The sequence below is a fragment of the Triticum aestivum genome, chromosome 3D, assembly GCF_018294505.1.
Source record: "Triticum aestivum cultivar Chinese Spring chromosome 3D, IWGSC CS RefSeq v2.1, whole genome shotgun sequence".
In the NCBI taxonomy this organism is placed as follows: domain Eukaryota; kingdom Viridiplantae; phylum Streptophyta; class Magnoliopsida; order Poales; family Poaceae; genus Triticum; species Triticum aestivum.
The window spans coordinates 397430990-397457834 of record NC_057802.1 but is presented as its reverse complement, the minus strand read 5'-3'; the positions used below and the strand labels follow the sequence as shown (position 1 = coordinate 397457834).

At 44.4% G+C, this 26845-nt stretch overlaps 2 protein-coding genes across 3 annotated transcripts; both read right to left on the bottom strand.

Annotated features, from left to right (window-relative positions):
• Positions 1–20298: 20298 nt before the first annotated feature.
• Positions 20299–22811, bottom strand: LOC123079154 (uncharacterized). Of its 2 annotated transcripts, XM_044501837.1 has the most exons (3): positions 22612–22811; positions 22019–22510; positions 20299–20605 (listed from the first exon to the last, which is right to left on the bottom strand). In XM_044501837.1, exons 2-3 carry the CDS (start codon positions 22504–22506, stop codon positions 20428–20430), a joined length of 666 nt encoding a protein of 221 aa, XP_044357772.1. In that variant the 5' UTR covers positions 22507–22510; positions 22612–22811; the 3' UTR covers positions 20299–20427. The 2 variants fall into 2 exon arrangements, with proteins under 2 accessions (XP_044357772.1, XP_044357771.1); XM_044501836.1 differs by having other exon boundaries at positions 22019–22801.
• A 143-nt stretch (positions 22812–22954) lies between these two features.
• On the bottom strand, positions 22955–25962 carry LOC123079156 (NADH-quinone oxidoreductase subunit B 1). The gene is made up of 2 exons (XM_044501838.1): positions 25477–25962; positions 22955–23422 (listed from the first exon to the last, which is right to left on the bottom strand). Exons 1-2 carry the CDS (start codon positions 25848–25850, stop codon positions 23188–23190), a joined length of 609 nt encoding a protein of 202 aa, XP_044357773.1. The 5' UTR covers positions 25851–25962; the 3' UTR covers positions 22955–23187.
• Between the last annotated feature and the right edge of the window lie 883 nt (positions 25963–26845).

Below are 26845 nucleotides of genomic sequence, written 5' to 3'. Positions count from 1 at the left end.
ATCAACACTACTAGTCACCCACAGGTACCAATCTGAGGTTCCAGTACAAAGATTGAACACAGGAGATGAACTAGGGTTTGAGAGGAGATGGTGCTGCTAAAGATGTTGATGGAGATTGGCCTCCCAAATATGAGAGGGTTTTTGGTGATTACGATGGCTTCGATTTCCCCCTACGGGAGGGAAGTTCCCCGGCGGAATCGCTCCACCGGAGGGCAAAAGTGCTCCTGCCCAAGTTCCGCCTCGAGACGGCGGCGCTTTGATACGTCTCCAATGTATCTACTTTTCCTAACACTTTTCCTCTTGTTTTGGAATCTAATTTTCATGATTTGAATGAAACTAACCCTGGACTGACGATGTTTTCAGCAGAACTACCATGGTATTGTTTTTGTGCAGAAAAAATAATTCTCGGAATGGAATGAAACATTGCAAGGAATTTTTTATATCAATAAAGAGAATTTCTGGAGCCAATAGCCACCGGAGGGGGGCACCTGGGTGGGCACAACCCACCAGGGCGCGCCTGCCCTCCGAGGCACGCCCAGGTGGGTTGTCCCCACCTGGTGGCCCCGCAGACCCTGAAACCGACGCTATAAAATCCTATTTAGCCAGAAAAATTCAGGGAGAAAGAATTATCGCGATCCACGAGATGGAGCCGCCGTCACCTCATGTTCTTCATCAGGAGGCCAGATCTGGAGTCCATTTGGGGCTCCGAAGAGGGGGATCTTTGTTCTTCGTCATCACCAACCCTTCTCCATCGCCAATTCCATGATGCTCCCCACCGGGAGTGAGTAATTCCTTCGTAGGCTTGCTGGTCGGTGAGGAGTTGGATGAGATTCATCATGTAATCTAGTTAGTTTTGTAGGGCTTGATCCCTAGTATCCACTATGTTTTGAGATTGATGTTACTATGACTTTGCCATGCTTAATGCTTGTCACTTTGGGCCCGGGTGCCATGAATTCAGATCTGAACCGTTTATGTTATCACCATTATATCCATGTTCTAGATCCGATCTTGCAAGTTATAGTCACCTACTACGTGTTATGATCCGGCAACCCCAGAGTGACAATAGTAGGGACCACTCCCGGTGATGATCGTAGTTTGAGGAGTTCATGTATTCACCGTGTGTTAATGCTTTGTTCCGGTTCTCTATTAAAAGGAGGCCTTAATATCCCTTAGTTTCCAATATGGACCCCGCTGCCACGGGAGGGTAGGACAAAAGATGTCATGCGAGTTCTTTCCATAAGCACGTATGACTATTTACGGAATACATGCCTACATTATATTTATGAACTGGAGCTAGTGTCGTATCGCCCTAGGTTATGACTGTCACATGATGAATATCATCCAATGAATTACCGATCCAATGCCTACAAATTTATCTTATATTGTTTCTGCTAAGTTACTACTGCCGTTACTGTTGCACTTGCTACAAAATTACTGATATCACCGTTACCGTTACCATTGCTGCTATCACTATTATCAAGACTATCATACTACTTTGCTACTGATCACTTTGCTGAAGATAATTAATCTCTAGGTGTGGTTGAATTGACAACTCAGCTGTTAATACCTTCAAATATTCTTTGGCTCCCCTTGTGTCGAATCTATAAATTTGGGTTGAATACTCTACCCTCAAAAATTTTTGCGATCCCCTATACTTGTGGGTTATCAAGACCTTTTTCTGGCACCGTTGCCGGGGAGCATAGCAATATTTGTTGAGTCACTTTAATGTTGAGATATGCCCTCATGATTACCCTCTGACCAAGGTTTACCTAGATCGTGCAGCCATGGATCACCACCATTTTACTGATATCGAATCTCCTAACATCCCTGTTCCATATAACCTAGTTTTTAGTGTGAAGACTCATGACATTATTCCATTGCCTGCTCCTGCTTTGTTTGATCCTGTTGCCAGGGGCGGATATAGGATTATGCATGTGGAAATCATCGCCTACCGGAATGATCAGGCTGCAGCAGAGGAGGAGCCTCAGCAGTGGGATGCATGGATGCCCGCTCCTTAGCACCCCGACTACTATCAAGGCTACTGATCGATTACCAAGTTAGGCCAAAATCCTAAGCTTGGGGGAGTACGTGTTTCCCACCGACATTACATTCATGTTCACACATATCATTCCATTTGTCAGTGTTCACACTTTTTCATTGTATCACCATGTTAAATTTATTTTCTCGCTTTCTTCTTGTGTGTTTGAAAAATCTTAGAAAACCCCAAAAAAATTAGTTGTAGTTAATTTACTTTCTATGCATGCTTATTTGTAGCACTAGAAAGAAAACCCAAAATTATTTCCTTGTTCTTCTTTTGCTTGTTGGGAGCTTTCCCGTGTAAATAGTTTTTCTTGTTTTTGCTTTTCTTTTTTATTTGCTTGTTCGAGAAAACCAAAAAATCCAAAAATATTTCAGTGTGTTTCTCTAAACTTCTTTTCTTTTTATTCGAGTCGTACCAAGAGAAGACCACGATGAAAATGTTGAGTGTCTCTCATATGAATAATTGTTGATCTAATAAAGAGCCCATTTTACCTTGTCTTCTCCTATTGAGTAAAATGTTGCAGATTCCAGCTTAGTCCATGGCACTCTTGCACTATTATTATTTTCACATCGTTTGGTCGTGCAAGTGAAAGGCAATAATGACGATATTCGATGAACTGGTCGTGGCAAAGAGAAACGGGTATGAACTTGACTTGTTCTTTTTGTGTAAATATGTTTAACCTAGTATCCATGATTCAGCCCATTATGATTAAACATGTTTGCAATGACATTTAGAGATTATAGTTTCGCATGCCATGCATAAGTAGCTGGGAGTGGATAATGATTTATCTTGGATATCAACATTGCGTTAAAATGATTGTGATGTAGTATGATGATATGGTATCCTCCTCTGAATGTTCGAGTGGCTTGACTTGGCACATGTTCATGCATGTAGTTGAATCAAAACCAACATAGCCTCTATGATATTTATGTTCATGGTGTTCATATCCTACTCATGCTAGTGTCCAATGTTACTTACGCATAATGCATGTTCATGACCGTTGTTGCTCTCTAGCTGGCTACTTCTCAACCTAATTGCTAGCCTTTGCATGTACTAAGTGGGAATTCTGCTTGTACATCAAAAATCTTGAACCCAAAGTTATTCCAGATGAGTCCACCATACCTACCTATATGCGGTATTACCCTGCCGTCCTAAGTAAATTTGCATGTGCCACCTCTAAAAACTTCAAATAAATATCATTTTGTGTGCCTGGATCGTTCATGGAACGACAGGAGGTGGTCGGTATCTTCCATGCTAAGCGGGTTATTCTCAGGTCGAGTGTTTATTCACTCGCCATCGCACGAGAAAAGGGCGGTAATAGGGATGCCCAGTCCCAAACTACAAACAGAAAAAAGCTTACAAATAATCAAACAAAAACTCCCAATGGAGTCAAAACCTTTACTTTTATCGCTTGGGAACCGCCACTAGCATGCTTAGCATGGAAGATATTGATAACTGATGGTCGTGAAGTAAATGAGAAGGGTGCATGTCTCAAAATATCATTTATCTCTATTTTTAAAAGTTGAGCTCTGGCACCTCTACAAATCACTGGTTCCTTCTGCGAAGGGACTATCTATTTACTTTTATGTTGTGTGATCACCTTCTAAAATAAGCGCCAGAACCTGAGAGCACTGCTGTCATGCTTATGCATTGTGTGTAGCTAATGTTGGGCGCATCATGGTTGGATCTTTTCTACCATGAATTACCATGTTTAGTCGCTGCTTGAACTTTGGAGGTGCTCTGCATTTATGTTTTGCGGTCTCAGAAAGGGCTAGCGAGATACCACTATTGTCATATTATATCATGGTTGTTTTGATAATGTGTTGCCATTTGAGATATCTTATTATTGCTCGCTAGCTGATTATGTCATTGATATGAGTTAATATAATTTTTAAGAGTTATTGTCGGCATGGTTAGTTATAATGTTGGCTGAAAACCTGGGTGCTGTTTAAGCTTATTTATGCAAACAAGAGCAAAAGAGTTCGTAATTTTTTTTCCTTTTTCACTTTCAGTTTATCAACTGAATTGCTTGAGGACAAGCAAAGGTTTAAGCTTGGGTGAGTTGATATGTCTCCAACGTATCTACTTTTCCTAACACTTTTCCTCTTGTTTTGGACTCTAATTTGCATGATTTGAATGAAACTAACCCCGGACTGGCGCTGTTTTTAGCAGAACTACCATGCTGTTGTTTTTGTGCAGAAATAAAAGTTCTCGGAATGGAATGAAACTTTGCGAGGATTTTTTTATGTCAATAAAGAGAATTTCTAGAGCCAAGAGCCATCGGAGGGGTCACCTGGGTGGGCACAACCCACCAGGGCGCGCCTGCCCTCCCAGGCGCGCCCAGGTGGGTTATCCCCACCTGGTGGCCCCGCAGACCCTGAAACCGACGCTATAAAATCCTATTTTTCCAGACAAATCTGGGAGAAAGAATTATCGCGATCCACGAGATGGAGCCACCATCACCTCATGTTCTTCATCGGGAGGCCAGATCTGGAGTCCGTTTGGAGCTCCGAAGAGGGGGATCTTCGTTCTTAGTCATCACCAACCCTTCTCCATCGCTAATTCCATGATGCTCCCCACCGGGAGTGAATAATTCCTTCGTAGGCTTGCTGGTCGGTGAGGAGTTGGATGAGATTCATCACGTAATCTAGTTAGTTTTGTTAGGGCTTGATCCCTAGTATCCACTATGTTCTGAGATTGATGTTGCTATGACTTTGCCATGCTTAATGCTTGTCACTTTGGGCCCGGGTGCCATGCATTCAGATCTGATCCGTTTATGTTATCACCATTATATCCATGTTCTAGATCCGATCTTGCAAGTTATAGTCAACTACTACGTGTTATGATCCGGCAACCCAGGAGTGACAGTAGTCGGGACCACTCCCGGTGATGACCGTAATTTGAGGAGTTCATGTATTCACCGTGTGTTAATGCTTTGTTCTGGTTCTCTATTAAAAGGAGGCCTTAATATCCCTTAGTTTCCAATATGGACCCCGCTGCCACGGGAGGGTAGGACAAAAGATGTCATGCAAGTTCTTTCCATAAGCACGTATGACTATTTACGGAATACATGCCTACATTATATTTATGAACTGGAGCTGGTGCCATATCGCCCTAGGTTATGATTATCACATGATGAATATCGTCCAACGAATTACCGATCCAATGCCTACGAATTTTTCTTATATTATTTCTGCTAAGTTACTACTGCCATTATTGTTGCACTTGCTACAAAATTACTGCTATCACTGTTACCGTTACCATTCCTGATATCACTATTATCAAAACTATCATACTACTTTGCTACTGATCACTTTGCTGTAGATAATTAATCTCCAGGTGTGGTTGAAATGACGAATCAGCTGCTAATACCTTCAAACATTCTTTGGCTCCCCTTGTGTCGAATCTATAAATTTGGGTTGAATACTCTACCCTCGAAAACTGTTGCGATCCCCTATACTTGTGGGTTATCACGCTCCATCCCAAAAGTCCTCCCTCATTTTTTCTAGGTCAAAATGACTTATATACCAGAAGATGGGCACCGGAGGTGGGCTGGGTTGAGCACAACCCACTAAGGCGCGCATGGGGGGCCTGGCGTGCCCTAGTGTCTTGTGCTCACCTGGTGGCCCCCTTCGGTAGTTATTTGCTCCAGTATTTTTTATATATTCCAAAATAATTCTCCGTAAATTTTCAGCTCATTTGGAGATGTGTAGAATAGGTAACTCTGACGTAGCTTTTTCAGGTCCAGAATTCCAGCTGCTGACATTCTCCCTCTTTGTGTAAACCTTGCATATTATGAGAGAAACGGCATTAGAATTACTCCATAAAGCATTATTATGCATAAAAACATTGTAAATAACAATAGGAAATCATGATGCAAAATGGACGTATCATTCAACTGGACACAACATAACGGTTGCTAATTTCCCCATATCCTCAAATTTCGTATGCACTACATGTGCAATTGGGAAATTAATCACAAGACCTTCATATCTGAAGATTAAGAATGAACCACTTAACTTTCTTGAATGCATTCAAGGAGATATACGTGGTCCAATTCAACCGTTATCGGGACCATATAGATATTTTATGGTGCTCATAGATGTGTTGGCAAAATAGCATGCAATTTCAAAAAAATTCCTACGATCGCGCAAGATCTATCTACGAGATGCATAGCAACGAGAGGGGAAGAGTGTGTCCACGTACCCTTGTAGACCGAAAGCGGAAGCGTTAGGTTAACGCGGTTGATGTAGTCGAACATCTTCACGATCCAACCGATCCAAGTACCGAACGTACAGCACCTCCGTGTTCAGCACACGTTCAGCTCGATGACGTCCCTCGAGCTCTTGATCTAGTAGAGGGTCGAGGGAGAGTTCCAACAGCACGACGGCGTGGTGACGTTGATGGTGATGTGATCCGCGCAGGGATTCGCCTAAGCACTACGACGCTAAGACCGGAGGAGTAAACTGTGGAGGGGGCACCGCACACGGCTAAGAGAAATCTTGGTGTCCCTTTGGGGTGCCCCCACCCCTGCATATAAAGGGGGAGGAGGAGGCCGGCGGCCTACGAGGGGCGCGCCAAGGGTGGAGTCCTACTTGGACTCCTAGTCCAGGTAGGATTCGGCCCCCCACCTTTTCCTTCTAACGGAGGGGGAAAGAGGGAAGGAGAGGAGAGGAACAGGGAATGGGGGGCTGGGGCCCCTCCCCTTCCTATTCGGACTCCCCTTGGGGGGGCGCCTCCCCCTTGTGGGATGTCCCCTCTTCTCTCCCATGGCCCATGAGGCCCATGATTTCCCCTTGGATTCCGGTAACCCGTCGGTACTCCGATAAAATATTTCAATCACTCGGAACCATTCCGATGTCCGAATATAACCTTCCAATATATGAATCTTTACCTCTCGACCATTTTGAGATTCCTCGTCATGTCCGTGATCTCATCCGTGACTCCGAACAAACTTCAGTCACCAAAACACATAACTCATAATATAAATCGTCATCGAATGTTAAGCGTGCGGACCCTACGGGTTCGAGAACTATGCAGACATGACCGGGACACATCTCCGGTCAATAACCAATAGCGGAACCTGGATGCTCATATTGGCTCCTAACTATTCTACGAAGATCTTTATCGGTCAAACTGCATAACAACATACGTCATTCCCTTTGTCATCGGTATGTTACTTGCCCGAGATTCGATCGTCGGTATCCTCATACCTAGTTCAATCTCGTTACTGGCAAGTCTCTTTACTCGTTCCATAATGCATCATCCTGCAACTAACTCATTAGTCACATTGCTTTCAAGGCATATAGTGATTTGCATTACCGAGAGGGCCCAGAGATACCTCTCCGATACACGGAGTGACAAATCCTAATCTTGATCTATGCCAACTCAACAAACACCTTCGGAGACACCTGTAGAGCATCTTTATAATCACCTAGTTACGTTGTGACATTTGATAGCACACAAAGTGTTCCTCCGGTATTCGGGAGTTGCATAATCTCATAGTCAGAGGAATATGTATAAGTCATGAAGAAAGCAATAGCAATAAAACTAAACGGTCATAATGCTAAGCTAACGGATGGGTCTTGTCCATCACATCATTCTCTAATGATGTGTTCCCGTTCATCAAATGACAACACATGTCTATGGTCAGGAAACTTAACCATCTTTGATTAACGAGCTAGTCAAGTAGAGGCATACTAGGGACACTATGTTTGTCTATGTATTCACACTTGTACTAAGTTTCCGGTTAATACAATTCTAGCATGAATAATAAACATTTATCATGATATAAGGAAATATAAATAACAACTTTATTATTGCCTCTAGGGCATATTTCCTTCAGTCTCCCACTTGCACTAGAGTCAATAATCTAGATTACATAGTAATGATTCTAACACCCATGGAGTCTTGGTGCTGGCCATGTTTTGCTCGTGGAAGAGGCTTAGTCAATGGGACTGCAATATTCAGATCCTTATGTATTTTGCAAATCTCTATGTCTCCCTCCTTGACTTGATCGCGGATGGAATTGAAGCGTCTCTTGATGTGTTTGGTTCTCTTGTGAAATATGGATTCCTTCGCCAAGGCAATTGCTCCAGTATTGTCACAAAAGATTTTCATTGGACCCGATGCACTAGGTATTACACCTAGATCGGATATAAACTCCTTCATCCAGACTCCTTCATTTGCTACTTCCGAAGCAGCTATGTACTCCGCTTCACACGTAGATCCCGCCACGACACTCTGCTTGGAACTGCACCAACTGACAGCTCCACCATTCAATATAAATACGTATCCGGTTTGTGACTTAGAGTCATCCGGATCAGTGTCAAAGCTTGCATCGACGTAACCATTTACGACAAGCTCTTTGTCACCTCCATAAACGAGAAACATATCCTTAGTCCTTTTCAGGTATTTCAGGATGTTCTTGACCGATGTCCAGTGATCCACTCCTGGATTACTTTGGTACCTCCCTGCTAAAATAATAGCAAGGCACACATCAGGTCTGGTACACAGCATTGCATACATGATATAACCTATGGCTGAGGCATAGGGAATGACTTTCATTTTCTCTCTATCTTCTGCAGTGGTCGGGCATTGAGTCTGACTCAACTTCACACCTTGTAACACAGGTAAGAACCCTTTCTTTGACTGATCCATTTTGAACTTCTTCAAAACTTTATCAAGGTATGTGCTTTGTGAAAGTCCAATTAAGCGTCTTGATCTATCTCTATAGATCTTGATGCCCAATATATAAGCAGCTTCACCGAGGTCTTTCATTGAAAAATTCTTATTCAAGTATCCTTTTATGCTATCCAGAAATTCTGTATTATTTCCAATCAACAATATGTCATCCACATATAATATTAGAAATGCTACAGAGCTCCCACTCACTTTCTTGTAAATACAGGCTTCTCCAAAAGTCTGTATAAAACCATATGCTTTGATCACACTATCAAAGCGTATATTCCAACTCCTAGAGGCTTGCACGAGTCCATAAATGGATAGCTAGAGCTTGCACACTTTGTTAGAACCTTTAGGATCGACAAAACCTTCTGGTTGCATCATATACAACTCTTCTCTAAGATATCCATTAAGGAATGCAGTTTTGACATCCATTTGCCAAATTTCATAATCATAAAATGCGGCAATTGCTAACATGATTCGGACATACTTAAGCATCGCTACGGGTGAGAAGGTCTCATCGTAGTCAACTCCTTGAACTTGTCGAAAACCTTTTGCAACAAGTCGAGCTTTGTAGACAGTAATATTACCGCCAGCGTCAGTCTTCTTGAAGATCCATTTATTCTCTATGGCTTGCCGATCATCGGGCAAGTCAACCAAAGTCCACACTTTGTTCTCATACATGGATCCCATCTCAGATTTCATGGCCTCAGGCCATTTCGCGGAATCTGGGCTCATCATCGCTTCCTCATAGTTCATAGGTTCGTCATGGTCAAGTAATATGACCTCCAGAACAGGATTACGGTAGCACTTTGGTGCGGTCCGTACTCTGGTTGACCTACGAGGTTCAGTAGTAACTTGATCTGAAGTTTCATGATCATCATCATTAACTTCCTCACTAATTGGTGTAGGAATCACTAGAACAGATTTCTGTGATGAACTACTTTCCAATTCGGGAGGAGGTACACTTACCTCATCAAGTTCTACTTTCCTCCCACTCACTTCTTTCGAGAGAAACTCCTTCTCTAGAAAGGATCCATTTTTAGCAACAAAAATCTTGCCTTCGGATCTGTGATAGAAGGTGTACCCAACAGTTTCCTTTGGGTATCCTATGAAGACACATTTCTCTGATTTGGGTTCGAGATTATCAGGTTGAAGCTTTTTCACATAAGCATCGCAGCCCCAAACTTTAAGAAACGACGGCTTAGGTTTCTTGCCAACCCACAGTTCATATGGTGTCGTCTCAATGGATTTAGATGGTGCCCTATTTAATGTGAATGCAGCCGTCTCTAAAGCATAACCCCAAAATGATAGCGGTAAATCGGTAAGAGACATCATAGATCACACCATATCTAATAAAGTACGGTTACAGCGTCCGGACACAGCATTATGCTATGGTGTTCCAGGTGGCGTGAGTTGCGAAACTATTCCACATTGTTTCAAATGAAGAGCAAACTCATAACTCAAATATTCTCCTCCACGATCGGACCGTAAAAACTTTATTTTCTTGTTATGATGATTTTCCACTTCACTCTGAAATTCTTTGAACTTTTCAAATGTTTCAGACTTGTGTTTCATCAAGTTGATATACCCATATCTTCTCAAATCATCTATGAAGGTTAGAAAATAACGATACCCGCCACGAGCCTCAACACTCATCGGACTGCATACATCAGTATGTATTATTTCCAATAAGTCAGTTGTTCGCCCCATTGTTCCGGAGAACGGAGTCTTAGTCATCTTGCCCATGAGGCATGGTTCGCAAGCATCAAGTGATTCCAAAAGTCCATCAGCATGGAGTTTCTTCATGCGGTTTACACCAATATGGCCTAAACGGCAGTGCCACAAATAAGTTGCACTATCATTATTAACTTTGCATCTTTTGTCTTCAATATTATGAATATGTGTATCACTACAATCGAGATTCAACAAAAATAGACCATTCATCAAGGGTGCATGACCATAAAAGATACTCATATAAATAGAACAACCATTATTCTCTGATTTAAATGAATAACCGTCTTGAATCAAACAAGATCCAGATATAATGTTCATGCTCAACGTTGGCACCAAATAACAATTATTCAGGTCTAAAACTAATCCCGACGGTAGATGTAGAGGTAGCGCGCCGACGGCGATCACATCGACTTTGGAACCATTTCCCACGCGCATTGTCACCTCGCCCTTAGCCAATCTTCGTTTAATCCGTAGCCCCTGTTTCGAGTTGCAAATATGAGCACAAAAACCAGTATCAAATACCCAGGCGCTACTACGAGCATTAGTAAGGTACACATCAATAACATGTATATCAAATATACCTTTCACTTTGCCATCCTTCTTATCCGCCAAATACTTGGGGCAGTTCCGCTTCCAGTGAGGAGTCCCTTTGCAGTAGAAGCACTCAGTCTCAGGCTTAGATCCAGACTTGGGTTTCTTCCCTTGAGTAGCAACTTGTTTGCTCTTCTTCTTCAAGTTCCCCTTCTTCCCTTTGCCCTTTTTCTTGAAACTAGTGGTCTTGTTAACCATCAACACTTGATGCTCCTTCTTGATTTCTACCTCTGCAGCCTTTAGCATCGTGAAGAGCTCGGGAATTGTCTTTTCCATCCCTTGCATATTATAGTTCATCACGAAGCCTTTATAGCTTGGTGGCAGTGATTGAAGAACTCTGTCAATGACACTATATATCATCAGGAAGATTAACTCCCAGCTGAGTCAAGTGGTTATGGTACCCAGACATTCTGAGTATGTGTTCACTAGCAGAACTATTCTCCTCCATTTTGCAGCTGTAGAACTTGTTGGAGACTTCATATCTCTCAAGTCGGGCATTGAAATATTAACTTCAACTCCTGGAACATCTCATATGCTCCATGACATTCAATATGTCTTTGAAGTCCCGATTCTAAGCCGTAAAGCATGGCACACTGAACTATCGAGTAGTCATCAGCTTTGCTCTGCCAGACGTTCATAACGTCCGCAGTAGCTCCTACAGCGGGTCTTGCACCTAGTGGTGCTTCCAGGACATAATTCTTCTGTGCAGCAATGAGGATAATCCTCAAGTTACGGACCCAGTCCGTGTAGTTGCTGCCATCATCTTTCAACTTAGCTTTCTCTAGGAACGCATTAAACTTCAAGGGAACGGTAGCACGGTCCATTGATCTACAACAACATAGATATGCAAAAACTATTAGGTACTAAGTTCAAGATAAATTAAAGTTCAATTAATCATATTACTTAAGAACTCCCACTTAGATAGACATCCCTCTAGTCATCTAAATGATCACGTGATCCATATCAACTAAACCATGTCCGATCATCACGTGAGATGGAGTAGTTTTCAATGGTGAACATCACTATGTTGATCATATCTACTATATGATTCACGTTCGACCTTTCGGTCTCAGTGTTCGAGGCCATATCTGCATATGCTAGGCTCGTCAAGTTTAACCCGAGTATTCTGCATGTGCAAAACTGGCTTGCACCCGTTGTATGTGAACGTAGAGCTTATCACACCCGATCATCACGTGGTGTCTCGGCACGACAAACTGTAGCAATGGTGCATACTCAGGGAGAACACTTATACCTTGAAATTTAGTGAGGGATCATCTTATAATGCTACCGCCGTACTAAGCAAAATAAGATGCATAAAGGATAAACATCACATGCAATCAAAATATGTGACATGATATGGCCATTATCATCTTGTGCCTTTGATCTCCATCTCCAAAGCACCGTCATGATCTCCATCGTCACCGGCTTGACACCTTGATCTCCATCGTAGCGTCGTTGTCGTCTCGCCAACTATTGCTTCCACAATTATCGCTACCGGTTAGTGATAAAGTAAAGCAATTACATGGCGATTGCATTTCATACAATAAAGCGACAACCATAAGGCTCCTGCCAGTTGCCGATAACTTTTACAAAACATGATCATCTCATACAACAATTTATATCTCATCACGTCTTGACCATATCACATACAACATGCCCCGCAAAAACAAGTTAGACGTCCTCTACTTTGTTGTTGCAAGTTTTACGTGGCTGCTACGGGCTTCTAGCAAGAACCGTTCTTACCTACGCATCAAAACCACAATGATTTTTTGTCAAATGTGTTGCTTTAACCTTCAACAAGGACCGGCCGTAGTCAAACTCGATTCAACTAAAGTTGGAAAAACAGACACCCGCTAGCCACTTGTGCGCGAAGCACGTCGGTAGAACTAGTCTCATGAACGCGGTCATGTAGTGTCGGTCCGGGCCGCTTCATCCAACAATACCGCCGAATCAAAGTAAGGCGTCGGTGGTAAGCAGTATGACTATTATCGCCCACAACTTTTTGTGTTCTACTCGTGCATATCATCTACGCATAGACCTGGCTCGGATGCCACTGTTGGGAACGTAGCATGCAATTTCAAAAAAATTCCTACGATCACACAAGATCTATCTAGGAGATGCATAGCAACAAAATGGGAAGAGTGTGTCCACATACCCTCGTAGACCGAACGCGGAAGCGTCAGGTCAACGCGGTTCATGTAGTCAAATGTCTTCATGATCCAACCGATCCAAGTACCGAACGTACGACACCTCCGTATTCAGCACACGTTCAGCTCAATGACGTCCCTCGAGCTCTTGATCCAGTAGAGGGTTGAGGGAGAGTTCCGACAGCACGACGGTGTGGTGACGGTGATGGTGATGTGATCCGCGCAGGGCTTCACCTAAGCACTACGACGCTATGACCAGAGGAGTAAACTATGGAGGGGGGCACCACACACGGCTAAGAGAAATCTTGGTGTGCCTTTGGGGTGCCCCCGCCCCCTATATATAAAGGGGGGAGGAGGAGGCCGGTGGCCTAGGAGGGCCGCGCCAAGGGGGGAGTCCTACTTGGACTCCTAGTCCAAGTAGGATTCGCCCCCCCCCCCCACCTTTTCCTTCTAACGGAGGGGGAAAGAGGGAAGGAGAGGAGAGGAAGAGGGAAAGGGGGGCCGCACCCCCTACCCTTCCTATTGGGACTCCCCTTGGGGGCCGCCTCCCCCTTGTGGGTTGTCCCCTCTTCTCTCCCATGGCCCATGAGGCCCATGATTTCCCCCGGGGGGTTCCGGTAACCCCTCGGTACTCCGATAAAATATCCGAATCACTCTGAACCATTCTGATGTCCGAATATAACCTTCCAATATATGAATCTTTACCTCTCGACCATTTCGTGACTCCTCATCATGTTCGTGATCTCATCCAGGACTCCAAAAAACTTCAGTCACCAAAACACATAACTCATAATACAAATCGTCATCGAACGTTAAGCGTGCGGACCCTACGGGTTCGAGAACTATGCAGATATGACCGAGACACATCTCCGGTCAATAAGCAATAGCGGAACCTGGATGCTCATATTGGCTCCTACATATTCTACGAAGATCTTTATCGGTCAAACCGCATAACAACATACGTCATTCCCTTTGTCATCGGTATGTTACTTGCCCGACATTCGATCGTCGGTATCCTCATACCTAGTTCAATCTCGTTACCGGCAAGTCTCTTTACTCGTTCCGTAATGCATCATCCTACAACTAACTCATTAGTCACATTGCTTGCAAGGCTTATAGTGATGTGCATTACCGAGAGGGCCCAGAGACACCTCTCCGATACACGGAGTGACAAATCCTAATCTTGATCTATGCCAACTCAACAAACACCTTCGGAGACACCTGTAGAGCATCTTTATAATCACCCAGTTACGTTGTGACGTTTGATAGCACACAAAGTGTTCCTCCGGTATTCGGGAGTTGCATAATCTCATAGTCAGAGGAATATGTATAAGTCATGAAGAAAGCAATAGCAATAAAACTAAATGATCATAATGCTAATCTAACGGATGGGTCTTGTCCATCACATCATTCTCTAATGATGTGATCCCGTTCATCAAATGGCAACACATGTCTATGGTCAGGAAACTTAACCATCTTTGATGAACGAGCTAGTCAAGTAGAGGCATACTAGGGACACTCTGTTTGTCTATGCATTCACACATGTACTAAGTTTTCGGTTAATACAATTCTAGCATGAATAATAAACATTTATCATGATATAAGGAAATATGAATAACAACTTTATTATTGCCTCTAGGGCATATTTCCTTCAAGATGCATCAACAAGATGGTCCAATGTGTGTCTATTATCGACAAGGAACTATGATTTTGCAAAGTTGGTCGCTCAAATCATTAAACTGAGGGCAAATCATCCTGAACACAGGATAAAATTCATCAGAATGGATAATGTTGCTGAATTTAGGTCATGAGCATTCAATGATTACTACCTAGCTTTGGGCATAACTGTGGAGCATTCTGTACCATATGTACACACACAAAATGGTCTTGCAGAATCACTTATCAAGAGGATCAAGTTGATAGCAAGACCACTCCTACAGAACTGTAATCTTCCAACATCTTGTTGGGGACATGCGGTATTGCATGCCGCAGAGTTGATACAAATTCGACAAACTGCATATCATACGGCCTCCCGTTGCAGTTAGTACGTGGAAATCATCCAAGTATTTCCCATCTTCGAAGATTCAGTTGCACTGTGTATGTACCGATATCACCACCTCAACGTACATCGATGGGTCCACATGGAAAAATGGGGATCTATGTGGGGTACAATTCTCTGTCGATTATAAAGTACCTGGAACCTCTAATAGGGGATCTATTTACAACCTGTACGTTGATTGTATCTTCGACGAGGATAATTTTTCGGCATTAGGGGGAGAAAAGAACCACAAAGAATGCCGGGAAATAGATTGGAATGTCAAAGGCATTCGGTCCTTAGATCCACGTACGATAGAATCTGAACTGGAAGTTTAGAAGATTACTAATTTGCAAAATATTACAAATAATCTGCCAGATGCATTTACTGATTATAAAGGTGTCACTAAATCCCATGTTCCCGCTATGAATGTTCTAGAGAGAGTTGAGATATCTCATAAGACCACTCAACCGCCCAAGAGGGGGAGAAAACTGGACAAAAGGACAAGGCTTCTCATGTCCGTGGGAAGTGAGGATCCCTCCAATAGTAAATGCAGGTCAACCGCGAGTTGATATTCAACCTAGTGTTGAAAGGCACCTAAAGGATGCTATGCATCGAGAACCCAGCACAACTGTGCACACAAATATTGGTGTTGGGGCATTGGTACACCTTGACTCGATTGTTGTGGGAAATCACGATGAGTTAGAAGGTATTGATGAGATTTCCATCAACTATGTTGAATCAGGAGAATCATTCAACAGAAAGACTACAATTGTCGACATATTTTTCGCCTCAAAGATTGCAAATGACCTGGCATTGGATCGTGAACCTAAGTCCATGGTGGAGTGTATGAAACGTTCAGACTGGTCCAACTGGAAGGTTGCAATAGAGGATGAATTGCACTCGCTTGCCAAGAGAGGGGTATTTACTGTAGTAATACCCACTCCTCATAATGTTTTCCCCGTGGGGCAAAATGGGTTGTTGTTCATAAAAGGAACTAAAACAATGAGGTGGTGAGATATAAAGCGAGGCTTGTAGCACAAGGGTTTACACAGAGACCTGGCATGAATTATGATGAAACATATTCTCCTGTGATGAGTGGAATCACGTACCGATACTTGATATCACTGGCAGTGCAAATGAATTTGTATATCCAATTGATGGATGTGGTGACAACATATTTATATGGGTCACTTAAGACAGATATCTTATATGAAAGTTCCCGAGGGACTGAATATTCCGGATCCGAAAGCTAATCACAACATGTATTGTGTAAAGCTACTAAAGTCGTTATACGGCTTTTGACAGTCTGGTAGAATGTGGTATAACCGACTAAGTGAGTTCCTTCTAAAGAAGGGTTACTCAAACAACAATGATTGCCCATGTGTGTTTATCAAGAAATCCACTGATGGATTTTGTATAATTTCCATGTGTGTTGATGACTTGAACATCATTGGGACTACACGAGAAATACATGAGGCAAGTAATCATTTAAAGACGGAATTTGAGATGAAAGATTTGGGTAAAACCGAAAAATTTCTTGGTTTACAACTTGAACATTTTTCTTCAGGAATACTTGTTCATCAGTCCGCTTATATCCAAAAGATATTGGAAAAGTTCAATATGGATAAAAGCATACCCGTGAAAAACACCTATGGTCGTCAGATCTCTTGATAGAGATAAAGACCCATTTAGGCCTAAGGGTGATGATGAAGAGATATTGGGACCAGAGTTTCCATATCTCAGTCCATTGGTGCACTAATGTATCTGGCAAACTGCACTAGACCTGACATAGCATTTGCAGTTAATTTACTGGCTAGATACAGTGCATCACCAACCAAAAGGCATTGGGTTGGTGTGAAGAATATTTTCAGATATCTTCAGGGCACCAAATATCTTGGTCTATTCTATCAGGAAAATCAAGAGAGAACCATGGTGGGGTATTGCGATGCTGGATATTTATCAGATCCCCATGATGCCTGATCGCAGACTGGTTTTGTCTTCTTACATGGAGGTACGGTCTTCTCTTGGAAGTCAAGCAAACCTTAGTGGAAACGTCCACCAATCATTCTGAGATAATTGCTTCGTTCGAAGCAACACGTGCATATGTATGGCTTCACAGAATGATGAACTTTGTCCAAAGTTGGGATTGGTTCATTGAAATCACCCACCATTATCTATGAAGATAATGCTGCTTGTATTGCACAAATGCAAACAGGTTATATTAAGAGCAATATTACAAAGCATGTTTCTCCTAAATTATTTTATCAACATTATCTGCAAGAAAAGGGCGAGATAAGTATTTTGCAAACGAAGTCATGCGACAATCTCGCTGATCTGTTTACTAAGACCTTACCAAGTTCTCTGTTTCATAAATATGCAACTGGAATTGGTATGAGACGACTTCGAGACTTGCAAAATTCAGGGGGAGAAATCTCCTAAAATATAACCTGTTAAGATCATGAGATCTTTAATATTGCTCTCTTTTTCTTTGTGAGTTTTTCCAAATGGTTTCTCATGTAAGGTTTTTAATGAGGCAATATCAATGTAAGTATGGACGATGTATGTCATTTTCTCCTTATTTTCTCACTGGGTTTTTGGGAGGAGTTTTTATGGCATGTTGTATATTTTCTTCTCATTTTTCCCACAGGGTTTTGGAGAAGAATGTTTCAAGGATGATGAGAGAATATTCCAAGGGTGATCAGTCTCAAAGACAAGCGAGGATTAGGGGGGGTTAGGATTAATTTAATTCGGTAATTAAGGTTAATCCTCCCTTGTACAAACCTCCCGTGCGGATTGCTAGCCAACCGACGCGGCGGGTTCTCCCACGCCCCCATGACGGACGCATCTTTTCTATCGTGTTTGTTCTACTTGTATATAAATTGTGATCCTTAATGGAATAGTGTCTAGTTTGATCAAATCATACTTTAACATATTTTACTAGTAGTATAAATTGTGCTAATCAACCAATGTTTACCTTAGTTTTAAGACGCCGATAACTGCCACACATGTGGCATGTAGTAACACCGCACACACGTTTTTACACTAAAATGCCATCAAAAAAAAATCTCAAAAGAACTGCAACTTGCCATCCAAACAGAAAGTTGCCATGCTTCACAACTAAAGTTGCCATCCTCTTGTAATCAAAGTTGCCATCAAAAAAACGTGTGGATGGAATCGCTTCGTGCCACACGTGTGGGCGTTATCATTTGAATAGTTTTATTAGGTTATGTAGTGTCTTATCTTAAGCCCATCATGTACCATGTAATTAGGAGAACACAATAAAAAATGTTTTACAACGAGTTGTTTCCTAGTCGCATCTCGGACAACTAGATAGGCCGATGGTACGTGCCGGCGACAGTGGCATCAGATGGTGACCTTACGCGCCGTCGGATCCTGTCGTGTGATCTCCCCCCTCCCCTAGTATGTCTGGCATCCCCTATCGCCCCTCCCGCGCGGCGCAACCCCCTCCCCCCAACACACACACAACGCTGGCCACCGCTTTGGCCGCCCTTGCAGAACCTGCCTGAAGAGCTCGCGCACTTGTGGCCCACCGTCACTCCTCGCGGCACCGGCGCTCACCTTCACATCTTCGCCGCCAAAAAGGTTGTTGCACAACTGTCAATGGGTTGTAGCTCACACCGTCAGGGGTTGCAAGCCTCGTCGTCCGCTGCTCGCAGCTTCTCCGTTGTCGCTTCCATCATGGCCACTCAGCGCGTGGCAACACGACAGATTGGCGGTCCCAGTACGAGCACCCGTTGGTTGCAGCTTCCCCGCTTGCCGGTTCCAGCATAGCCGTCCACGCGCCGCAACACGGTCGGTACCTCGACGTCGCAAACATTCGGCAGCCATCCCAGCATCCTGTGGTCATCGTCCTAGCATCCTGCGATCACCGTCCCAACACCCCGGGCTTTGTTGTAGTTGTGCCTAGGCAGCACCCGGCTTTGCGGTGACGTTGCAGGTAGAGGCGGAGGTTGGTCCCAACTCTCCGTGGTTCATGTTGTAGCACCGGCATGGTCAGTTCAGCATCCCCTGTGTCACCTTTGTAGCAACGCCCGACGCGGGTCGTAGCACCCTTGGTGGATGGTTCCAGCTCCCACCGGTGTCCGTCGTAGCACCCCGATGGCTCGATTGCAGCATCCCGCGTTGTCGTCGTAGCACCCTGTGGCCGCATCCCAGCACCAGCTGCCTCGGTCTCCAGCAACGGCTCTCGCCATCTCTAGCAGCAGCGGCCGCTGCTCACAGCATACCAGCATACGGTTGTCGTCGTCACAGCATGGGTGTCTGCCATCTTTAGCACATGCAGCAGCAGCTTGGAGCACGCCAGGTTCCTGGTGGGTCATCGTTGTAGCACAGGTGGTTGTCATCTCCAGCGTCGGCTCTCACCACTTGTAGACAGAGATTTGGGTGTGCTGGCCTTGCTCGAAGAATATGTCACTCATCGCCGCAGTCAGTTGCCCGCCCGTACCTATCGTGTATGCCGATCTTGATCAGGTGACGTGTGCAGTCCTTGCGCCTCAATTCGGAGCAAGGCGCGTGTGGGGGAAGAGAATGCGCGAAAAGAAAAAAAGAGCGATGGAGAGCCTGGGAGAAGATGCGGGGAGTAGTAGTGGTGGCCAGCCAGGGCCAAGCCCATCCCAAGAATATGGGCGCGACTGATATTTGAAAATATGAGCACTCCGTTTCCATGATAACTGGCAAGTTGCTCCATTGGAACGTCACTGAAGCCAACCATCGACTTTAAGTTTAACTACCCGGGAGTTGGCTTGTCCTCATTTCTAACAGATACTCGAATGAAAAAATACGATACCATAGTCCCCGCTACTCTCCTCAACACTGGAATCATATGTTCAGCTACTACCTGCTTCCCTTTGGTCAGATCTCTGTTTTACTGCTTACGGCAGTGCCAAATTCGCCAGATGAGAGCATCAGGAAGGGAGTACGCCGCGCGCATGACCTACCAAAGAGCTCGAAAGAAGCACACGGCCATCTCAGGGAATTCCAATCTATTGGATATCCCACACAAGTAAGACACATTTCACTCAGCAGAGGCAAGAACAAACTAGAAAAGCACAAACTTTCGATCAACGAACACAGTATCCGATGGCAAATGTAGACTAACAATGTACGCTCATAGCTAGACGGCAAATGTATGTAGACAAATAATGTGCGCTCATGCTAGACGTCAGCGATCAACCTGTGAGGGTAAATCCTCTACCAATAAACTCACCGGCACGAAGCCATGCATACAACTCAATGCCAAACAATGCGGCAACCCCGGCATGCTCAGCCTTCAGGTCCTTTCTGTTTTTCAGCAAGAGCTTTACAGCATCAACCTCTTTCCAGAAAGCCTCGTAACGGCCAGGAATGCTGCAACAAACGTGTCCTCCGTCAGTAAATATATCAAACTTCTGATAAGTGATTACAACACCGTAAATGAAGTACGCATGTTAAATTGTCCAGTTTTATGCAAAATTTTGGAATATACAACTATGCAATCTAATTAATTCTTTGTTTTTGTTTCGAACCAGTTGTCATACAGTTAAATGGTTAAATAGGAACGGACATACAAATAACCCAGACGCAGAAACCTAGACATAACCCAGAATACCAATATGCATAAACCAACATCATAAAGAATCCAGGATCCCTACAGTCTCATCCAGAGTGGAACTCATGAACATTGTGTCATATTTACCATATTGTTTCTTCATCAAGGAATCAAATTCTAACAATTCATAGTTTATCTTGCACGTCCTTGCGGGCCTGGACAGGTTCGAAACAAAAGACCGAGATCAAACTAATGTTGCCACCTCCTAACTCTAATACTTAGGAGGTGACAACCAACTGTAAAAGATTATCACCCAACCATAAGAACTTCAAAGTTATGCATGTAATTTGCTATCCATAATTCCATATAAGCTCAATATAAACTGACATGACCAAGCAGTGCGATTCCCAATAGACAAGGCAGCAAACCCAACTGAAGTATTTTATAAATAAAGCAGATTTCATTCAGCATTAAGACACCCCGCATAGTTAATGAACATCCATCCAGTAGAGCCATATGATCAATCAAAAGGAAAGATAATCTGAAATTAAAGACTCCTACTCTATTCTTAATTAAGGTGGTGTTCACAAGTAGCCTCTAGTTGAAACCTCACAGAAGCTAGAATTTACATTGGTTAGAAAGCCTGAATCCTCAATATCTTGAGTGATACAAATCAGCACACAAGGGATAACAACTAGGCAGGCCGTAAAATTTGTTGTAGTCCATTTTCAAGAGAGAGCATCATGGCTGCCTGGACGCAAGGCGACAATAGGATTTCGCGACAAAGCCTGAAACTCCCTTTTGGGTTTTGGTTCTTGAATCCTTGCTACTAGTAAAAATAAAAACAAACAAGGAACAGTTTACTTTATTTCAGGGTGCCCAAACCAAGCTATATATACAGCCCATGGCTATAAGGCAAACAATCAGCCAGAGCCCTTTTGCATTCCCAATCCCCCATCCGACCACTAAACCTCGCAAGCTGCAACAAGAAAAACCCACAATACACCATCCGTGCACGCAAGCTGACAAATCGAAATTGGCATACCCAGACCAAACAAGCACCAATGAACCCTACAAAGGCGTAACATTAACTAGTTATCGCAACAGAAACGGAAGCTAGTAGGCACATCAGCTAGCAGATCAACATCAGGAAACAATCTATGATGCAGGAGCACAGCAGAGATGGATGGTAAGAACAAAGTGCAACGGTAGGGGCTAGGGATCGTCCGGACCTGGCGAGGCGGGTGTAGAAGAGCTGCTTGGAGAGCTCCTGGCACTTTTCGACGGTGGGCGGGTCGACGACGTACTGCTTGTTCCTCTCCATGAGCGTCCTGTGGTACTCGCGCCCTTGCTTGGCCGCGGAGCTCGCCGCCTCGGCCGCCTTGGACTGCATCGCGCTCCCTTGCTTGGCCGCGAAGCTCGCCGCCTCGGACGCCTTGGACTGCAGCGCGCCCCCGTGCTTGGCCGCGAAGCTTGCCGCCTCGGACGCCTTGGACTGCAGCGTCGCCCCATGCTTGGCCGCAATGCTTGCCGCCTCGGACGCCTTGGACTGCAGAGTGGCCCCGTGCTTGGCCGCGAAGCTTGCCGCCTCGGACTGCAGCGCACCCCCGTGCTTGGCCGCGAACCTCGTCGCCTCGGCCGCCTTGGACTGCAGCTGAGCCATCCTCGAGGCCAACGCCGCCCTGGACTGCAGCGCCATCCTCGACGCCAGCGCCGCCATGGATCTGCCCGCCGTTCGCAGGTGCAATGCGGAGAGAAGGTTAGAGGTAGATCGGGAAGCACAAACTCGCGACCAATTTGATGACGGTTTCGCTGGTTGGTTCACCTCTGCTTTCTTGGTGAGGGGGTTTGGAGGACGGAGCCGAAGAGATTCTAGAAGGCGTAACGCAGGCAGAGCCGTAAGGGCCGACGGGATGTGTTCTATAGGGGCGCTTTGCACAAGTAGGTCCCGTTTCCCGCAAAAGAAAACAAGTACATCCCTTTAAGCGTACGATTGGTAAGTTTACAACCGCCTATGGTAAATAAATACTTGCAGCACAAGATTTTGAGTCCTTGAAGTTTGGAGCAGATAAGATAACAATTGTGTGCAAATCATGATGACGTAAACATGTACAGTAGCAATTTTTTAAATTTGTTTTAAAATAGTTTGAATTGCTTACCACATGTACTGTAGCAAATTTGCATCATACAAGAACGAAGTCATAAAGGTGTATTACAATATGTAGAGCAAAAGCAGTTACAGCAACACCAAGTGCACGAGTCCATGCTCATCCGCACAGCCCGTGCATACATCCAACCAGGCACAAACAACAGCAAGTTTTGCACGTCCGAGCACAACGTCCTTATTTCAGTGTAGAATCAAAAACAAATATAACAAGCCAGAACAGTAACAAACGGCGCTTCACTTGGTCCACCAGTGAAGGAAATCCTTGCGCCTGTTGATCTTCTTCTGGAGCTGGAGAACACCGTACAGTAGGGCCTCAGCAGTTGGGGGGCATCCAGGGACGTAGATGTCCACAGGAACAATGCGGTCGCATCCGCGCACAACAGAGTAGGAGTAGTGGTAGTATCCACCACCATTGGCACAGCTGCCCATCGAAATGACCCAACGTGGCTCGGGCATCTGATCATAAACCCTGCAGATAAAGTTGCAAATGACAGGAGCATTAGAGAAAAAGGAACTTGTGAGACAGACAGAATGACCTTAAAGCAAATCATCTCTGAATATTGTTTGCTAAAGTCAGAAGACGTTCACCAATTCTTCTCAAGTACAGATACGCCCCCAAAAGGAGAAGCATGTGGCATACTAAGAAGCTAAGTACTCCTTCCGTTCCATTCCATAATTCTTGTCTGGTTTTAGTTCAAATTATGGAACGGAGGGCAGATAAATCTAGCTTTGTTCCTAGGGGATGAAGACAACAGCACACTTATTTCCATGTAAACCGAGACATTCACATATCATATCACAATCATATACTTCCTTTGATTAATAATGTCAGCAGTTTTAGTATTTTAATCATCACTATGTAACAAATTACCAATACGATAATATCAAATTGATACTAGTAAATTGATCATGAAATATGTTTCCATTATGTACAATTGCTTTTGTTTGAAGGACAGGTCTGGCGCAGTGAAGTACTCCCCACTTGTGCAAAGAGGTCTTGGCTTCGACACAGCCACTCTGCAATGCACTGTGCAGGGATAAGGCTTGCCATGTATAATCCTTCCCCGGATCTCACCTGGGGTGGGACCGTGGGAGCCTCTAGCACTGGGTAAAATTGCTTTTGTTTGGAATAACATGTTTTTCTGAGAAGTTACTTACTTTGACAAATGTGTCAATGTGCTAAACTACTTACAATGTGAATCAGAGGGAGTAATTCTTAAGGTGCCACAAAAGCACATCAATCAGTTAAAAAATTATCAGATTTAAATTCTTTTTATGGTCCAGTCTCTTGGCTAAGCGAGTTCATGCATATATAAAGTAGTCTGTGAATGTTTTCTTCTTTTTTGATACTATTGTGTTGAAATATAGAAATATTTGGATATTAACAGCAGCACATTATCACAGGAAATAGGATATTCAAACTTAGCAAGCCTAAATAACCTATGTCTATGTTCACACACTATCTAACAAGTCAGCAAATGCTTCTTCACTTGTAAGATTGAGTAATCCATACTCTAAGAGCCTAAGAACTAGTCATGGGACTGGCCCAACCTAAACATAAAAACAACTTATGTTGTGAAATCTCTTCAGCCATACAGGGAATATACTAAATTATAGTCTTCGTCACAGGATTCTGCTTTTAGCGATATATGCAGACAACATGCTTGCAATCATGGTGTATTGATAGTATTTAGTACTAGGGATGCTGAAATGTATATGCATTTCTGTGTTTCATCCTGTGAGGTGGTCCATTTACACAAACCACATATTCCAACGATCATAGTTTGTGTTGTTTCTGACAGGTATCCAAATCAAATACACAGATTGTGAAAAAGGACTTGGGATGAGCTGTTGTTCATTTTGTGACAAGTTTCCAAATCAAACTTTAAAATGCGGAACGAGAACTTCGTACACTATTAGAGCGTAGAAATCACATTACTGGTCTGTGCCAGCAGGAAGATCCCCCAAAACAAAGGGTTGAGCAAGAACTTCTTTCAGATTCAATTGATTTCTACTTAAATTATGGTGTTCATCACAGGCTCTAGCTTTAGCAATATGCGGTAGGCAGGCTTGTAGTCATGATGTATTGATATTTAGCAATATGGATGCTGGAATGTAAGCATTTCTGTGTTTCATCCCCTGAAGTGGTCCATTTATGCAAACCACGCATTCTAACGATCAGAGTTGGTGTTGTTTCTAGCAGATGTTTAAATCAAATACACAGATGGGGAATGGAGTTAGTACGAGCTGGTGTTCATTATGTGGCAGGTTTCGAAATCAAATTCGAAAATGGGGAACAAGAACTGTGTGCAGTATTAGAGCGTGGATAACATTCACATTCGGGGTCTGTGCCAATGAGAAGATCCTCACAAACAGCGAATTCAATAAATATTTGAGCCAGAACTTATATCCGATTCAATAGATTTCTAATTAAATCCCTTCCGAGATCTAAGCGGGGGCGCCCAAATCGGCCGCACGCAAGGGAAATCTGAGCAGCAACGGAGGAGGGAGTTCGGTACCGACTTGCGGAGGGCGGGCGCCATCTTGTTGGTGAGCGTGCCGGCGACAATCATGCAGTCGGACTGGCGCGGGGACGGGCGGAAGATGACGCCGAATCGGTCGAAGTCGTAGCGGGCGGCGCCAGCGTGCATCATCTCGACGGCGCAGCAGGCGAGCCCGAAGGTCATGGGCCAGATCGAGCCCCTTCGCGCCCAGTTCATGAGGTCGTCCACCTTGGAGACGACGAACTCGGCCGCCTTGGACCCCGCCGCCGGCGGAGGCACGCCCGCGTAGGGCGCCGGTGGGGTCGGGGAGGCGCCCGCGGCGGCGGCGGCGGAGTACGTCCGCGGCGACGCGGAGAGGAGGGCCAGCCGGGCCGTGCGCGGGAGCAGCGCCATGGTCGTTGCCTAGGGTTTCCTTCCTTGCCTCGTGGAGGGGGAGGTGGAAGCGTGGGCGATTGGGCGTTGCCTTCTCCGAGCTCTGTCTCTCTCTCGGCAGTCGGACGCGGCTCGTGGTGTGCCGGGCGCACGCCTGGAGTGTGGATTGCCCAAGCCCAGCTCCGGTAGACTGTGGTGGGCCGGCCGCAGTTGCTATAACAACCAGGCCCAGCACTCGGTTCCGAAGGGATGCATGAATGGGCTCAAAGTTTTTTTTTCGAGGAAAACGGGCTGAAAGTTAGGGGCTGTTTGGTTCTAGGCCTAGCATTATCACACTTTGCCACACATTTTTGCCAACCTTACCTAAGCTTTTAAGCTTAGTTCATCAAAATGAGAGTCACAAGTTGGCAAACCTAAAAGAATCTTACCATACTTTTTATGTGTATGTCATGTGAGGCTCAAGTGTGGCTTGCCTAAGATGTGGCTTGAACCAAACACTCACCTAAGTTAATCAAACTAGCCTAACCTTAGTTGTGACAACCTTTGGCAAAGTTAGTCACAAATCAAACAGCCCCTTAGAGTTCGAGCTTTCGTAACGAAAAAAAGTTCATTCGAGCATGGCCTGAGCTGCGTCGTCGTGGACTGGTGGTCACCGGCGACGATCCCCGTCGCCGTCGGTCAGAATCGGCATGTTTCTTATGTGACTAGCTTTGTATTCCGTGGCTCCTGTGAATTCAGGTCGGCAACTTTCCCGTGGATCGATGAGGGCATATCCCACGAATATGTGCCTAAACTTCGGTGAGACGGGACCTGTAGCGAACTTGCATTGGAATATCCCTTTCAGTTTCACGGGCACACGATTCGCCAAGATATGTTGGCGGCCGCGCAATAATGTCTACCCTACTCTCCTGGAACAAGATTTAGTGCTGGCACCCCGCAAAAAAGAAAAAAGATTTAGCGCTGGCAGGAGGTTGCAGGAAAAGCAAACGCCACGGTTTCTTGCAGCCTGAAACACG

Excerpts from the sequence above, each read along its gene's own strand:
- LOC123079154 (XM_044501837.1), bottom strand. The coding sequence starts at position 22,506 with ATGGCGGCGCTGGCGTCGAGGATGGCGCTGCAGTCCAGGGCGGCGTTG. Across the intron at positions 20,606-22,018 it reads TTCTACACCCGCCTCGCCAG|CATTCCTGGCCGTTACGAGG; the intron begins GTCCGGACGATC and ends CGTTTGTTGCAG.
- LOC123079156 (XM_044501838.1), bottom strand. The coding sequence starts at position 25,850 with ATGGCGCTGCTCCCGCGCACGGCCCGGCTGGCCCTCCTCTCCGCGTCG. Across the intron at positions 23,423-25,476 it reads ATGGCGCCCGCCCTCCGCAA|GGTTTATGATCAGATGCCCG; the intron begins GTCGGTACCGAA and ends CTTTATCTGCAG.